This window comes from Sinocyclocheilus anshuiensis, unplaced genomic scaffold (genome assembly GCF_001515605.1).
Source record: "Sinocyclocheilus anshuiensis isolate Anshui unplaced genomic scaffold, SAMN03320099.WGS_v1.1 scaffold419, whole genome shotgun sequence".
In the NCBI taxonomy this organism is placed as follows: domain Eukaryota; kingdom Metazoa; phylum Chordata; class Actinopteri; order Cypriniformes; family Cyprinidae; genus Sinocyclocheilus; species Sinocyclocheilus anshuiensis.
In genome coordinates this window covers 1,861,552-1,878,603 of record NW_015548228.1, presented here as the reverse complement: position 1 = coordinate 1,878,603, position 17,052 = coordinate 1,861,552, and the positions used below count along the sequence as shown (strand labels likewise).

The window sequence follows — 17,052 nt, the reverse complement described above, 5'->3', positions numbered from 1 at the left end:
AGCGACTTCGACGCAGCGTCTCGTTCCCTCGGGGAACCATGGTTACATACGTAACCTAGAGACGTTATTTGTCCAATTCAATGCATATTGTACGCATTATTATATATATATTTTTTTTGTTAAAGTAACAAAATCACTGGTAAATAAAACACACCTTAGTATCGATATTTTTTATTTGAGTATCGATACTTTGGATCGATACGCCCATCCCTACTCTCCACTTGATGTTTCAGAGAACCGGGGTTACGAACAGTAATCTATTGTTTCCCAGAGCACAACAGAAATACGCACTGGAGCGGTTGCCATACCTCTTGTCACCAAAATCCATTTATTACAGTTTCAACTGAGGGTGCTTTTGCTTTTCTTTGAGCGTTTTCACTGTGTGAGAAAATTGTGTGGCTTGAGAGCGTTAGAACTGTGTCAACTGCGCAGGTCTCACGAGTCACGCTGAATGCGTGAATGTTACAAAAACAGCATACTTCCATCTTAGAAACATTGCCAAGCTACGAAACATGATACCTGTTTCTGATGCAGAAAGCCTGAAATTGAACTGCTGGTTTTGTCTGGTCAGAGGAGAACTGGCCCCCTGACTGAGCCTGGTTTCTCCCAAGGTTTTTTCTCCATTCTGTCACCGATGGAGTTTTGGTTCCTTGCCGCTGTCGCCTCTGGCTTGCTTAGTTGGGGACACTTCATTTCCAGCGATACTGTTGACTTGATTGCAAAGATACTATTTAAACTGAGCTGGATGTTGACATCACTGAATTCAATGATAAACTGTCTTTAACTGAAAAATGAGTGTTTACTATTGTCATTTTGCATTATTGACACACTATTTTCCTAATTAATGCTGTTCAGTTGCTTTGACACAATCTGTATTGTTAAAAGCGCTATATAAATAAAGGTGACTTGACTTGACTTGAATGCATGTGAGTTAACAGCCCTGACTGGGCAACTACACAGCACATCCATCCCATAACAGTAGCCTAAATGAGTAAATTATCCCTCAAACTAATCTGCATGAAACATTTGGTAAAATTTCACATTACAGTCAAAGTTCTAAATGTTTAAAAAAAAAATATTAAGAAGAATAATAGGAAAAACCTGCAGCTTTGTTGCATAATTGGCCCCTAAAATGGTATATTTTGACTTCATTTGATGCTGGCGTATTCAGAGTGCTCTGCCATGACAGTCTGTTTGTGAGCTGGTTTAGTGTCAGTCTTAATATGGACAACAGAAGAATATGTCACCTCATCCTGGAGAGACAGGAAAAGACATATTTAGTTAAAAATATCTGCATGTACAGTACATATGCATTTATGCACACAGACACTCTGACTGACCACGTTTTCATCCTGTTTTAAGTTTTCTCCTTGAGTTACACTTTCAGGATTTACATCACCCTAAAGAAAGAGATGACATGATCAGAACACACTTATACATGCTGCTCTTTATTTCATTCAGCTTGTAGACACACACACTGGAAGTGTAGCATTAACATATTAAATAATTTTCTGAATGGGTTTCAGTGTATTTGTGCTTACCTGTTTCTCATTTTCACTACACAGCACTAGTCCATCATTGGTTGTCTTTTGGACGTCTCTTCTTCCTTGAAAGTAAAACATCTCAGTGAAAATGCTGTGAAATATTAATTTGAGCGGTTTAACTTTATCGTAAAAACATGGGTTTGAGAGGTCATTCTCATTTCAGTGTGTACCGTTATATTACCATCACATGTACTGTATTTGTGTGTTTGCGTACCTCTGCATTTCCAGTAGATCAATGCCAGTACAGCCAGTAACAAAACTACTGGAAGCACTGACAGCAGAATTAAGACTGTGGAAAAACAGAATATAGACACTTTAAGAACAAAGACAAAAAGACATTCAATATAAAAATACCTCTAAAACAATATCTCTAAAGCAAAATAGGCTGCTACTTACGTTGTTTTTCTAAATTGTCTTCTGACTGTTTAGTTGTAGGTTCCTCTGTTTGTTTTATAGGTTCATTTGTTGTATGCATTGTGTGAATTTGTGGTTCTAAAATTATATAAACAATATAATTATATAAACAATAAATATTTTCTTAGAACGTCATCTTCTTCAGTTGGTGTTTGAAAACATCTTTTTTCAAGAACAATGTAAATACTGAATATGTTCAAAGACACAACTGCAACACATCTAAGAATTACCTTGAACACGGAGTCTGATGTTGACATGTTGTTGAGACGAGACAGAGCAGCGATATTCTCCCTGGTCCTCTGTGGTCAACTTCAATATCTGTAGAGAGAGATTTCCTGGAGAGGTTTCATTTAACAGTTTGACTCGACCTGTGTGTCTCTCACTCTGTTCATGTGGGTAAATTTCTTCCGAGTTTTTGTTTAGTGGAGTAAATGTCCATGTAAGTTGTTCAGGTTTAGCCCGTAGTTCAGTACAGGAGCAGGGCAGAACCACAGACTCTCCTGAGTGTCCTTTCACCTCAGCTGCCGGTTTATTCTGATCCAGATCACACCCTGACAACACATTCACAGCTGTTATACTGACATTTTCTTTTACTCTGCACATTTATGAAAAACAAACATCTAGTGCATTTTGAGAGATAAGTATTTCAGGCAAAATGTTTATATTTACCTTTAATTTTTAAGTAAATGTCTGTATAAGTTTGTGAAGCCTTACACCTATAGAACCCTTCATCCTTCTTTCTGAGGTCAGAAATGAACAGAGTCAGATTCGCTGGAGAACTTTCATTAAACAGCTTCAGTCTGTCCTTGTATTTGTCATCTTTAAGTACTTCAGGCCACAGGTTTTCTTTAAGGTAGAGCCAGCTGAAAGTCTTGACTGTAGACTGAGGGTCAGTACAGGAGCAGGGCAGCAGGACCGATCCACCTGTGTAACCTGTTACTTCTTTATGCTCTCTATGACCTGAAACATAACATCCTGCAGACAGAGAGAGTTTCTTTCAGAACGGATCAATGTGAGTGTTAGAGATGATCATAAACATCAGGAAGAAGTAACAGCAGCGAAGATCTCTTGAGATCTTCATTTAATAATAATTCAGCATGCATAAAAGTGAAATAAAGTCATATCATATTCACAAGTCACATGTTCATATAACCTTTAGTTCATATAATCTTTAATAATGGAGCACGGGACTCAACTTGAGTTTTACTGTATGTTATGGTCGGGTTCCTGGAGGCTGTATAGCTTTATGAAATCTTCTGTTTAAATGGTAAACAATCACAATAATCAACTGAATCATCCACAGAATCACAACTATTGATAGCTGGTTAATTTCACTCTGAATTCTTTCACAATAAAATAATTTATGAATCTCGACTTACCTTCAGTAAAATGAAGCATACAGAGGAAAATACAGAAACAGTCCCTCATGTCTGATTCAAACTTCATTTGATCAGCAATTGTGAGTCTTCATTCTGTGCTTTTATTTTAAATCCTTGGGAAATCAAAGACCTTGTGTCCCTTCCTGTTTTAATCGGCTCTGTGTTTCAACTTCTCTCCCTGCATTATTGACACTAGTAAAACATATATGTTATCATTCCGTTTTTGGGATTACATCAGGTTTTCTCCTGTCACTAGCTCATGATTCCATATTTAAAGTTACCACAACAAGATGCAAAAGCTAACAGACTAACTCAGGTTCGTTGCTTTTACTATATTTCATTTAGTCACAATAATTATTACAACACTGTGTATAAATAACCTACTTGTTAATTTTCACCTACATTCCCTAACATTTTGTGGAAAATGATTACAGAACCACTCTGCTTATGGTGATCATACTCCTAAACAAACAACCAGCAGCAGACAGAGGTGTGTTGGCATTTTCTGTGGGCTTCTTCACCTCAGTCACTGACTTCAAATGTCAACTAGGTTTCACAAGCAACCATCACAAGAGTTATACAGTGTATTATAAAATTTATTGTAACAATTTCCTTGTATAATTTGTGCACACACTTGTAATCGTATACTGTGCATTTTCACGTGTATCTTATGCACTACTGCGCTCAAAAGAGTTTTAACTCTCAATTGTCAAGCTACAAGAAAATGTATTTGATTTGATTTGATTACCACAATAAATAATTTTGACATGTCCCACAGTTTTTAAAAGCAGCAAAACCATATTTGCAGACAGCAGATTACACAGAGCTGTGTTAAGGGCTATTAACCACACGGGGGCAGTAGCTCTTTAAAGATAGCCATTATGACCATGGTCAAAAATAATACAAAAACAAACTAAAGATAATTGTTACGTAAGGAAATGTTGTTGTTGGTATTAATATCCCAAAAGTATGAAAAAATTATGGGAACGTATGCATAGTACCAGATTAACAAATACCACTGAGAGAATTACATTTACATTTTACTGCTTATTCATAAAAATCAGTGATATATTACCTTTTTATTGTTTAGAATAGTAAGGTGAAAGTGGGTGAATGATGAAAGAAGCTGCAAAATAATAACAATTGTCATTGTCTGAAGTCTTTGACATTCAGAAAGCACAAATCAAAGAAGCAAGATGAATGCTCTGAGTGACATGGAGTTTTATCATCAGTTGAGGAGCTTCCCACAGAGCTCATGCGTTTCTTCTCAGCTGGATTGCTGTTGCACAAAGGCCTTCTTGGATTTTACAGGGTTTTGCTGAAAAGTCAACCATAATGTGTCACTTATCACATTAACAATAGGGTGCTTGAACACACTTCCTTTTTGACACCATACTTTGTCCCGAATTTAATTTCTGATCCCATTCCAATGAACATCATAGTCATTTGATCATATTATATCTGACAGATTCTTACTGTGGCAGGAAACAGCTGTCATTTTAACACCAGTATCAAAGCAATTTAAGATCATTTGCCTTTGCATAAGAGCGACATAAATTATACAATGGAAGTTTCTTCTCTTTTTAAAATATTTTAAAGAATCTAGGCCCAACATTTCTATAAATTGCAGCATGTAGTATGATAGAGAAAGTGAAAGACACAAAGAGAGTGAAAGAAAGCACCAGAGAAACAAGGCTAAAAAAACATTACTCTCAAAGAGCCATATGCTTTGTTTTCTCACCATCGGTACATTCGGTTGTCTCATTATCATCCATTTTCCTAATAGTTGGCTGGGCTTAAAAGGTGCCTTAGGTGTTAAGTAGTCATTTATGGCCACTTCTTTGATATTAGATGTTTAAAAAGAATCACGATGACTTTGTTTACCAGTAATCAGATTTCCTGAGGTCGGTTTTCCTGGTATTTTCAGGACGTGTGTCTGGAGCTGAAGCTGAATGTGTGTATGGAGTGATTGACAGTTCTGGTTAAAGATTTCAGAGCAGGATGATCGTGTCCAGAGCCAAGGTATGTTGTGATTACTCACCTCTTGCTGCAAGGAAACACACACACACACACACACACACACACACACACACATACACCTGCCTTCATGATGGTGAGCAGCGAATGTCTTATTTCCTCTAATGTTTACTCTTGCTTACACAATTTTATTACAAAGACAAATGCAGACTTATAAGCCATTTTAAAGATGCATAATGAGAGAGAGTGGGATGTTATGGCTAAAGTGTGCTTCTATCATGCCTCTGTTCTCTCTCTATCTCTCTGTCTCTGTTTTCTGTGCTGAGTCATTAGGGCTTTCTTTACTGATGGATGTTTGCAGACAGCCCTCTTCTTCTTGTGCCATGCAAAACAAAAGAGGATGCAATCTATGCATATATGCCATATAAACAATACATTAATTTTAATGCACTGTTTAACTATGTATTGGTCATTTCTGGCCCTAAATATGTAAGCACTATAGCTTTGGACACTGAAGCTGCACTTTAAAATGTATGAATTTATTTCCATTAGATGAAAATAAGTGACATCTGATAAATGATGCTGGAGCTTTCCTCAGAACGAAATAGATTTTTTTTCGTGGATGTTAACTGAATTCTCTTTTAATGGCATACATATATTGTAACTATTTAGTGGAAGAGAAAAAAGCAATAGTTTTATAATGCTTATGTAAATTTAAACATATAAAGCAAACACAAAACTTGTTTAATTGTGGCATATGTTTGCATTGATCTTTGTTCTGGTATTCGTATGCTTAATTATGCAGGTCTTCATAGATTTATTGAATTAAGGAGACATTAAAAGTCAAGTCCCTCTCATTCCCTGATTACATTGTTTCTAGTGTCTGCTCCTTTAAGTGTCTCGGATGGGGCTCACCTCCAACTAAGCTGTCTGGACTAATTGATATCACACTTTTCTGGACTTTTTAACAAAGGTCATGAGCTGAGAAGGAGCACACGGGTTCAGGCTCAGGAAATGTCATGAATAAAAATATATCTCAATATACCAAATGAATAATTACTATGAAAAAATAAATAAATTAAATTGAATTAAATAAATAAAAAAAAAGTTTACAAAATGTGGCACTTAAAATGGAAGTGAATGGGAACAATCCAGTACCGTTTTAACAATATAGCCACAAGACAATATGCATGCTAAAATTATTTTAGTGTGATAAAATCACTTACTTTTCTGTGTAAATTTAATATCTGATTTCACAGCTTCATTGGAACATATTACAAAAAAATGAGAACAACTTCACATCTCAAATAATGCACAATTAGTTTTAACAGAAGAATTAGTGTAAATGATCTATATTAAGTTTATATTAGATGGTCTATATTAAGTTTCACATTTCTGCCTTTAAATCATCCCAAAATTGGCCCCATTTTCTTCCAATGCTGGCCCCAATGCTGTCGTTTAATCTTAAAGTAACTGTATGTCAATTTTTTTCCCTTGAAATGTGAGTTTCAAAATCTTTTTGATGGTTCACTGCCTTCTAAAGTGCTGATTGGCTTTTGTTTCTTTCCCACACTCCCCACAAACACTTGTTTTGGGAGTAAGTTTGGTGAGCAGGGAAATTCCACATTTTTTCCCCCCAAACTTTTTGAAATTGAAAGACGTTGACATTTCAAATCATTCTTTTTGAATTAAACCGGGGCGGTATAGGCTATATATTGCTTTGTGTTGCTAAATGCTAGGGGCCCCGTTAACCCGTTAAACCCTGACTTCTTGCGTCACAGAAACAGGAAATGTATGACGTCGATGTCAGCTGGACCTGTTATCCCTGTGATCTGCCCGCGAAAGCCTTCTGATTGGACATGACGAGAGCATCATTGCTCCTTCATGCGCTCCTCTGTCTTTTTCACAGTGAAGTTGTTTGTGTGAACATCACATTTTGTGAGCTTCAGAATCTTAATTGAGTGCCAGGCTTATATTTAATCAGACACATGCACTGTCACTATGAGCAGCACTGCCTGCTGGGTGGCATGTGGTAAACATAGTGGGTGAACATCATCAAATGCTGAGAGATTAACAAAAAACATCAATAATATCAACAGAACTGCTGTTACTTTTCTTGCAGTTCCACCAGGAAGCACGTCCACCTGCATTTCACATCTGGTTCCCTTTCAGTCGGTCACTCTCAACGTCACGTCGGTGACCAACGAATTGGGGATCTCGCTTAGAGAGACCAATCTACTTTGAGTGTAAACTAAACGAGCCAATACACATTGGCATGCGATTATTGCATCCAGCTGCCGCATATTCAGCTTTTCGCTTCGGAGCTGAGCGATCACATCGTTCTGCTCCTGACTACTCTACTGAGAGAAGAAGACTGAACAAGTTCAGTGCGGTCTTTGAGAGTTCGTCGTGCTGGTGGTACTGCGCTTCAGCGGTGGTGGTTTCCTAAAAGAGCATTCACGGGTGCGTCTTTTTAAAGACGACGTTGCGTGGCAAACTCGATGTTACGTCTTTGTAAAGACGATGTGGGTCTTGCTATAGACAACGTATCACCCTGGCGTTTCTGGATGCGGTCGTTACCTGGCACTGGGTAATGGTCAAGATCGCTGCCTCACGGGCCAAGCTCTGTTTCCTCAAAGGGGCGGAGCTACATCAAACATCCGATCTAGTTCTCGTCATGGTGGCAGTCAGGCGGGGGCTACTTCAGGCAGTAGCACGGGCAGTCTGAGGGTAACAGTGATGGCAAACCCTCCAGGGAACCAACCCTCGGGGGACCATCGCTCCTCTTGCACTCCGCAATCAGTTGAGCTGCCAATGGAACATGCTGGGCCCTCTACAAGGAGCGTACCAGCAGTATCTGTTGGTGCTCCTCCTGACGACCGGATGTCGATCGCTGCAACGGAGGGTAATTGGATCCGGAAATAACGGCTATGCTTTCCCGGGCCGCCGTGAGGGTAGGGCTCGAGTGGAGACCTCCAGCGTGTCCCGAGCCCCCAAGGTTGGACAATTGGTTCTTCGGGGTGGTCCGCGCTGGTTCTCAGCGCCCCGCCCCGCTGCCATTCTTCCTGGAGGTGCATCAGGGGCTTACCAGGTTGTGTGTCCCGAGCCCTCAAGGTTGGACGATTGGTTCTTCGGGCCCGCGCTGATTCTCAGTGCCCCGCCCCGGTGCCATTCTTCCTGGAGGTGCATGAGGGGCTTACCAGGTTGTGGATGGCACCTTTTTCTGCCAGAAACCGACCTGCTAACTCCTCCTCCCTCACCACTCTCCATGGTGGTGCAACTAGGGGGAATACGGGGGTCCCCCCAGTGGAGCGGTCGGTTGCGATGCAGTTGTGTCCTGAGACCGCCTCCACCCGGCAGGGCGAACTGTGCCTCCCCTCACGGGTCTGTAGGTACTCGTCTGGTCTGTCCGGCGATGCTTATACGGCCTGTGGAGAAGCTGCCTCCGCCTTACACGCTACGGCGTTACTGCAGGTTCTTCAGGCTAAAGCACTGAGGGACCTGCACGAGGGTGGTCACAATCCGGAAGTTCTAAAAGAACTCCGAACCGCAACTGATCTCGTGCTCCAAGCGACGAAGGTCACCGCGAGTCCTCTGGGTCGTGCGATGTCCACACTTGTGGTCCAGGAGCGTCACCTCTGGTTGTGTCTGGTCGACATGAGGGATGCAGACAAAATTCGGTTCCTCAAGGTCCCTGTGTCCCAGACCGGCCTTTTCGGCGACACAGTTGAGAACATGGCCCAGCAGTTCTCGGCTGCACAGGAGCAGACTGAGGAGGTTTGACGTTCTGCCCAGGTGGGCAGCTGCTGCCTCCAGCTGGACTTGCGTGTCTTGAACCGGGCCCTTCACCGGTTACCATTCAAGATGTTGACACAGGAATGCATCTTCGGGTGCATCCGTCCCCGAGATTGGTTTGCAGCGATTGACCTGAAGGACGCGTACTTTCATTTGTCGATCCTTCCGCACCACAGACCATTGCTGCGGTTCGCGTCCGAAGGATGAGCATATCAGTAAAAGGTCCTGGTCTCCGTGCTGTCCCTGTCGCCCCGTGTCTTCACGTAAGTTGCAGAGACAGCCCTTGTTCCCCTGAGAGAACAGGGCATTTGCATTCTCAATTACCTCGACGACTGGCTCGTACTAGCTCAGTCTCAGGATCAGTTGTGCGCACACAGGGACTTAGTGCTTTCGCAGCTCAGCCGGTTGGGCCTTCAGGTCAACTGAGAAAAGAGCAAACTCTCCTTGGAGAATCTCAATTTTTTCGGTATGGAGTTGGATTTGGTCGAGCACACCTCATGCAAGGACGTGGTCAGTCGGTGTTGAACTGCCTGAATATGTTCAAGGGCAGGACGGCGGTCCCACTGAAACAGTTTCAAAGGCTCCTGGGGCATATGGCAGCTGGAGTGGCAGTCACGCCGCTGGGGCTCTCAGGTAGACCTGTTTGCCTCTCCAGAAACCTCTCACTGCCAGTTGTTCTACTCCCTGACCGAGGGAACACTCGGCACGGACACACTGGCACACAGCTGGCCGCGGGGCCTTCGCAAGTATGCGTTTTCCCCAGTGAGCCTTCTTGCCCAGACACTGTGCAAGATCAGGGGGCACGAGGAGCAGGTCCTGCTCGTGGCGCCTTCCTGGCCCACTCGGACTTGGTTCCCGGAACTGATACTCCTTGTGACAGCCCCTCCTTGGCAGATTCCTCTGAGGAAGATTCTACTGACTCCTGCGGGCACCCTGTGGCACCCGCATCCAGACCTCTGGAAACTTCATGTCTGGTCCCTGGACAGGACGCGGAGGTTCTAGGTGACCTATCCCAAGAGGTAGTTGACACCATCACTTCGGCGAGAGCACCGTCTATGAGACACGCTTACGCCTTGAAGTGGAACCTGTTCATCGAATGGTGTTCTTCTCACCGAGAAGACCCCCGGAAATGTCGTGCTGTCCTTTCTGCAGCTGGGGTTGGAGCGAAGGCTGTCTCCCTCCACCCTTAAAATCTATGTGGCTGTGGATGCCATCACCCTGGCTTATCAGGCACAGGGTGTGCCCTGCCCGTTCAGGTTGCGAGCTCACTCTACAAGAAGTGTTGCATCCTCCTGGGCACTGACTCGTGGCGCCTCGCTGGCAGATACAGTATTTGTAGAGCTGCGGGCTGGGCGACAAATGCCCGAAATCAGAGGCAAATCATTCACGCGTGTGACAATCACGCAGTGTAAATTATCAAAGACGCGATCTGAAGGAATCGCCGATGCGTCGTCGACGCCCGTGAAATATTTGGCATGCTAAATATCTGGAGCTATCGGCGATTCACAAAAGTCATGCAGTGTGTAACCTCCTGTCGTCGTTCCATCGTGCAGTGTGAACACAGCAACAACTGAATGCTACCCCAGATAGTCGTTCAATGTGAAACCAACAGTGATGCGACGTCTTTGAAAATCGTGCAGTGTGAACTCAGCATAAGTGCTTCCGAAACCTCCTTCGGGAAGGATGGGCTTCTGCAACATTCCGGTTCCAAGTGGAACAGGCACGTTTTCCCAGTGTTATCCAGTCTTACTGAGTGGGTAGTGCCATAGCAGCAGTAACTGGTCTTCTTGTGGTAAGCCCCGGCCTACGCCAAAAAAAAGGGGTGCAGGTGGCTTCCACATGACACTGGAAGGGGCAGTATCTGTGGCACTTTGGTAGGGATCCCAATTCGTCAGTCACCGACGTGACGTCGAGAGTCTACTTATACTCACGCTGTGATCAGCGGCAGCTGGATGCAATAATCGCATACCAATGTGCATTGGCTCGTTTAGTTTACACTCGAAGTAGATTGGTCTCTCTAATCGAGATCCCCAATTCGTCGGTCACCGACCTGATGTCTCCGTTCCCTCCTTCAGGGTACGAGGGTTACATACGTAACCGAGACGTTTTACATGTTCACTGCATGATTGGCCAGTTTATAAGTTAAATATGCAGATTAACCATATGCTGTTTTTAAAATGCTTGAAGAAGGTCTTTGCCATTTAGTAGATTTGCAAACGATGACAGGGTCCAGAACTTTTTTCTGTTTTTGCTGCAGGATAGCAGGTTTGACAGAACTAATTTAGTTCCCTTGAAGCAAAGCTTGCAAATATAAAACTTAAAGGTTGCTGGTTTTGAATGTCAAAGGGCAATAATGGTTGTGAATGGTGAATGGTTAAAAAAGGGCAACCGTTCCTTTAAACTCAAATGTTGAGCACTGCCGTTGTCCCTGTGTGTTGTAATGGAGAAAGATCTTTCATATGGGTGCTAATGAGGTAGAATGTAATGTAATACAGTGATCACAGGTTTTATTTTACATCACACACACACACACACACACATTTGATATTGTATGTCAAAGTCTATCCACAGGCTCTTTGCTTTAATGCAAAGTCACATTAGATTTCTGTAAGGTGTTAAATGACCTTTTGAATGAGACTCCTCTGGGTCTGTCTGACCATACCAGCCCATCTACTGCATTTCTGACTATGTAAGTGCACATTTACAATGTGCATGACTTGTACACACACAGATAGTAATGTAAAAAACCGTAGGGGTCATTTGCCAACTAAAAAAAACAAATCAAAATCTATCTTTTTTATGTGCGCACACACACACACACACACACGCACACACACACACACACAAACTGACGGAGCCGGTATGTGGGATTACACTTTTGGACAAGCTTATCCCTTTGATGTGGTAACAGAGTGCTTGCCTGTTAAAATATGAAGAGATGAGCGGAGGAGAAGAATAGGGGGATTGTGTGCGTCAGAGGCTTAATCTGAACAAAAATGAGTGTAATAAAGAAACAGCATGGAGTTTCCTGGTTTCCCTCATGCTAATGAACAGTAATGACTCTTTCTGTCAATATCTACAATTATGCGACTCCCTTAGAGCAAAATAATAAACAGCTAAATCGCACACACAAATGCGATTATGAAAAAATCCAACAAGTATTTAAATTTTTGCAGGCATGAAATGACACTATATTTACTGAATCAAATGCAGTCATTGGTGATGAATGTCTTGCCAGCAAAATTCACATATAACAGTACCAGTTTTTATTTGTAGAAAGTTTAGAAGTTAAGAAGCTAAAGTTCAGCTGAATGTTAAGAAGTTAATGCATTTAATGTGGGACAGACAATAGCCTCTTAAGATTTCTGCACTCTATTCCAAGTCTTCTGAAACCATTCAATGGCTTTGTGTGAGAAACAGACTGAAAATCATTAATTTAGTATTGCTTTGATTACCCTAGCTGTTCTTATCAGCAATGATGAATGTGCATTTAAATTGTTTTGAAATCTTTTGATTTGGATCTCTGTTTTTGTTAAGTAATTCACTGACTGTCTAAAATGATTCTATAAGTGCTCTGGTTCTCAAGTTCAACTCACTGATTCAATTACCTTGCAGCAGTTGACAGCTCAGTGGAGGGGATGATTATCAGAGAATAGCAATAAACTTAAATTTCAGTCTGTTCTGTACACAAATATATCATATGACTTCAGAAAACTTTAAATTTTGTGTTGTTTTATGAAGCTTGATGAATTGCATGGAAAAGAGCAACCAGCACAGCCTTCAGAAGTTCTCCCTTTGTAATGATAAAATCCTGTGTGTTGGAAACTGCATGAGGGCAAGTAAATGATGACAGAAATTTCCTTTTCATTATGTTTCATTAATGATAATGTTCATATAACCCTCGAGAGCTATTAAGTTAAACACATTTTGGTAATGGATGGGCTTGAGCATGAGCAAGTAATGCAATTTTATAAATATAGAATAGAAAAAGAGGTGGAACTGAACAGAGATATTGGAGGAATTAGTGAGAACAGTGGGGTAAACATCTACACATATATATTTGAAAGAAACTTTTTTCTGTATTCTCAAGAATGTTGACATAAGTGTTTGCATGTTTGTGTGTGATTACGTGCACTGTACTTAAAAGCCAAAACCAGATTCTCAGTGTTAATGAGCTTCAAAACAAACAGCCTTAAAGTATACTGCTCAGAAAAGCAAAGTACCATTGCATTTCCATTAGTCAGTTTTAAATGCAATTACCATAAAAAGTATCTTTGATAATTAAGTTGCAGAGTTTTTATTGGTAAAAAGTGTTACACTTAAAATAAGGTTCAGTTTGTTAACATTTCATGAACTAACAAAACAAATTTTTTTTAAGGCATTTATAAATCTAGGTTAATGCTAATTTATACTTTTCTATTGTTCATATTTAATTCATGTCCATTCATAATACATTAGCTCATCTTATTACATGGCGCCATCACTGTCATCCATGGCAACACTGTATATCGGTCAGTTCATCTGAAATAATCTACATAATTTATACATCTTGAAATATTAAAAGTGTATCAGTGAATGTATAGAATTAAACATTAGCCAATATTAAAAAAATATGAAATTAGCCACGTATACTCACTTATACAAGGCTGCATTTATTTGATCAAAAATACTAAAAGCAGCAATACTGTAAAATAGTAATACAATTTAAAATAAATGTTTTGAATGAATGATGCAAATGTAAAATATATTTCTGTTTGAATATATTTTAAAATGTAATTTATTCCTGTGATGCAAAGCTGAATTTTCGGCATCATTACTCCAGTCTTCAGTGTCACATGGTCCTTCAGAAATCAGTCTAATATGAGCATTTGCTGTTTTTCAGTATTATTTGATGAATATAAAAAAGAAAAATAGAACAGCATTTATTTGAAATAGAAATATTTTGTAACATTATAAATGTCTTTACTGTCACTTTTAATCAATTTAATGCATCACTGCTTAATAAAAGTATACATTTCTTTAAACAAATCTTACTGACCAAAAAGTGTTTGTCTAAAATGCTGTGTCAGAAACACCCATTCACATGTCTACGCTTGGTCAGCTTAATCAAGTCCACGTTTCTGAGGTCATTTTCTTCAAACTGAAACTTCTGTCCTCATCTACTCACACTCATGTCATGAGAAAAAAGTTATGATGTCATGAATTGGACCTAGGTCATTTTAAAGAAAAACCATACCATTAGACCAACACATCTTAATAAAGTACCATTAGACCAACACATCATAGTGATATCATTATAGTGAACTAAATTAAAAAGTAATCAAAAGTTTGTTTTTAAGTTGTTCAAATGTATTTATGCATTAGTTGGTCATGTCTGTCACAGTCACTGCTGCCTCCACAAAATATAAATAAATGCACAATGCCCCTGTGCTGCACTTTTCTCCCTGATCTCATACACTTTCTCCTATACTTTTACTTCTTCACTGGTCCAGCAGGTTGCTTAGGAACTCTATCAGATTAATGTCCTGCCTTATCGAGTCACCCTCCCAATTTCCTGTAGTCGTGTCCCTCCCTCTGGCTTACGGTCCCCTGGAGCCAGAAATGGTGTGAAGATGAAGAAAAGAAGGAGCGGAGGGGATGAGGGCAAGAGTGTAAGAAAGAGGCGTGAAGCCAATGAGACAGATGGAAAAATGAAGAAAAAAGCATAAAACGAGAGGAGTGGGACAGAGAGATGGTTGTAATATTTATGTAAAGATGTTTTTCTAATTCTGTCTCTTTATTTTAGGCTAAGATCAGTGAGTTATTATCTTTTATATCCATTACTTGGGATATTTTGTTGCAAAAAAGAAAAAAGTATAGCAACAGATCACTTACAACCACACTCTTAAAAATAAAGGTGCTTCATAAGGTTCTTTACAGTGATGCCATAGAAGAACCATTTTTGGTTCCACAAAGAACGTTTCAGTCAAAGGTTTTTTAAAGAACCATCAATTTCTTACCTTTTTATAATCTGAAGAACCTTCTTTCGCCACAAAGAACCTTTTGTGAAACAGAAAGGTTCTTCAGATGTTAAAGGTTCTTTATGGAACCATTTAGACAAAAAGGTTATTCTATGGCAGTGGTTCCCAATCCTGGTCCTGGAGAACCCCCAACACTGCACGGTTTTGGTGTCTCTCTTATCTGACACACACATTTGAGGTCTTGGAGTCTTCACTAATGAGCTGATGAGTTGAATCAGGTGTGTTTGAATAGGGAGACATCTAAAATGTGCAGTGTTGGGGGTTCTCCAGGACCAGGATTGGGAACCACTGTTCTATGGCATCGTGAAGCACCTTTATTTTTAAGAGTGCAGGGATGTATCATGGCATGAAGATTGCAGTTTATTGACAGTGATAAATTGGTAAGACAGAATTTGGATTGATTGAACACATCTCTTGAGGCATGGGGTCATAATGTTTCTTTGATGATTGACAGGGTCATGACGCAAGCACTCGAGGCCAAATCACAGGACGCCCTCTTTGCTTAAAGGGATATGATGGCCCCATTTGTTCAGCGACGTCTTTTAGTCTGAGAAGACCATGACACCTAAATGTTGGACTTATAGGAAGAGACATTTCCCATTGACTCAGTTTTGACATCCAGTCAGAAGATGGTGATTCATATATGTTCCTGATCACTGGACCGGACGAGATCATGTGCTTTACTTCAGTTTTTATTTTCACTCCTCTTCAAGACTAGAAGGAAGTCAGTCACTGAATGCAGCAGCATCTGAATCAGACTCATTTCATGGCATAACATCATATTAGTTTTACATATTATGCAAAATGTGCCATATCAGAGTAAGAGTTAATATTGAGTTGATATTTGTTTGTTAGTTTTTGACTCACATTAATGCTGAGAATTATGAAAACAAGTGAAGTGTAAATTTAGAGAAAAATGTCCAGTTTACTAGATGTGTAACATGATATTATTCTGTAGTATGATAATAATGTTTTTCACCAATTTTGCAAGATAAAAGCAAGCACAGCACATTTAGTATCTTTACTATATGAAATTGTCTGAACAAACTATAAATATAAATATAAACTATGAATGAAAATATAATAAAATACAACAAAAACAATAATAATAATTTGTTATGTGAAAATACATTGTATTTAATATGGACACTGTATTATAAAATGCACTGCAGTATAAAATGAGTCCAAATATTTGGTATACTGGACATCACGTTTCCATTACAGATTTATATATTTTTATATAAAAAAATTCACATTTAATATTAGCAATATTTTATAATGGCAAATACTTTATATATAAGAGTTTTCTTTCCATATAAATTTAAAAAGTCCATACTTATCGTCTCAGGTTACTTATGTAACCATGGTTCCCTGAGTAGGGAACGAGACACTGCGTCCTCTAGGGGGCGCTATGGGGAACGCCTCGTCGTGACCCGTGTCTGAAGCATACATTGTAAAAACACCAAACTCGTTGGCCGGCGACAGCCATGACGTCACTACCGGTGTGACTATAGTATAAATAGGCGCCGGGAGCACACATCATTCACTTCTTCGTCTGAAGCTTGAGTCCACAGCATGGCAAGAAACCTAGAGGACGCAGTGTCTCGTTCCCTACTCAGGGAACCATGGTTACATAAGTAACCTGAGACGTTCCCTTTCATGGGAACTTCGAACTGCGTCTTCTAGGGGTCGCTATGGGTAACGGTATACCCACGCCACCATGTTGAGGGGAGTGCAAGCCAGAACCATGGCGAGCACTAAGTACCAACTCTACCATATCGCTATGGGAGTCGCCCCTGGGACGTTAGACGGCTGTCAGTGACGTTATTCCCTACGGCCAAAGGCCTAGGCTACATACCCCAAAATACTTACCTGTTAGGGCCACACTCCTGGGCCCGGGGTAGAGCTCAAGGCTTGGAATCA

The 17,052-nt window shown here is 40.5% G+C and overlaps 1 protein-coding gene across 1 annotated transcript in view; it reads right to left on the bottom strand.

The window, feature by feature from the left end:
• Positions 1–1,148: 1,148 nt before the first annotated feature.
• Positions 1,149–17,052, bottom strand: part of LOC107654459 (uncharacterized) — a 19,891-nt gene continuing 3,987 nt past the window's right edge. The window contains exons 2-8 of the mRNA XM_016441529.1: positions 2,628–2,918; positions 2,189–2,509; positions 1,941–2,036; positions 1,759–1,857; positions 1,542–1,606; positions 1,341–1,400; positions 1,149–1,253 (exon numbers count right to left, since the gene is read on the bottom strand). Of these exons, the coding sequence (XP_016297015.1) occupies positions 1,149–1,253; positions 1,341–1,400; positions 1,542–1,606; positions 1,759–1,857; positions 1,941–2,036; positions 2,189–2,509; positions 2,628–2,918 (1,037 nt within the window). The remainder of the gene's footprint in view (positions 1,254–1,340; positions 1,401–1,541; positions 1,607–1,758; positions 1,858–1,940; positions 2,037–2,188; positions 2,510–2,627; positions 2,919–17,052) is intronic.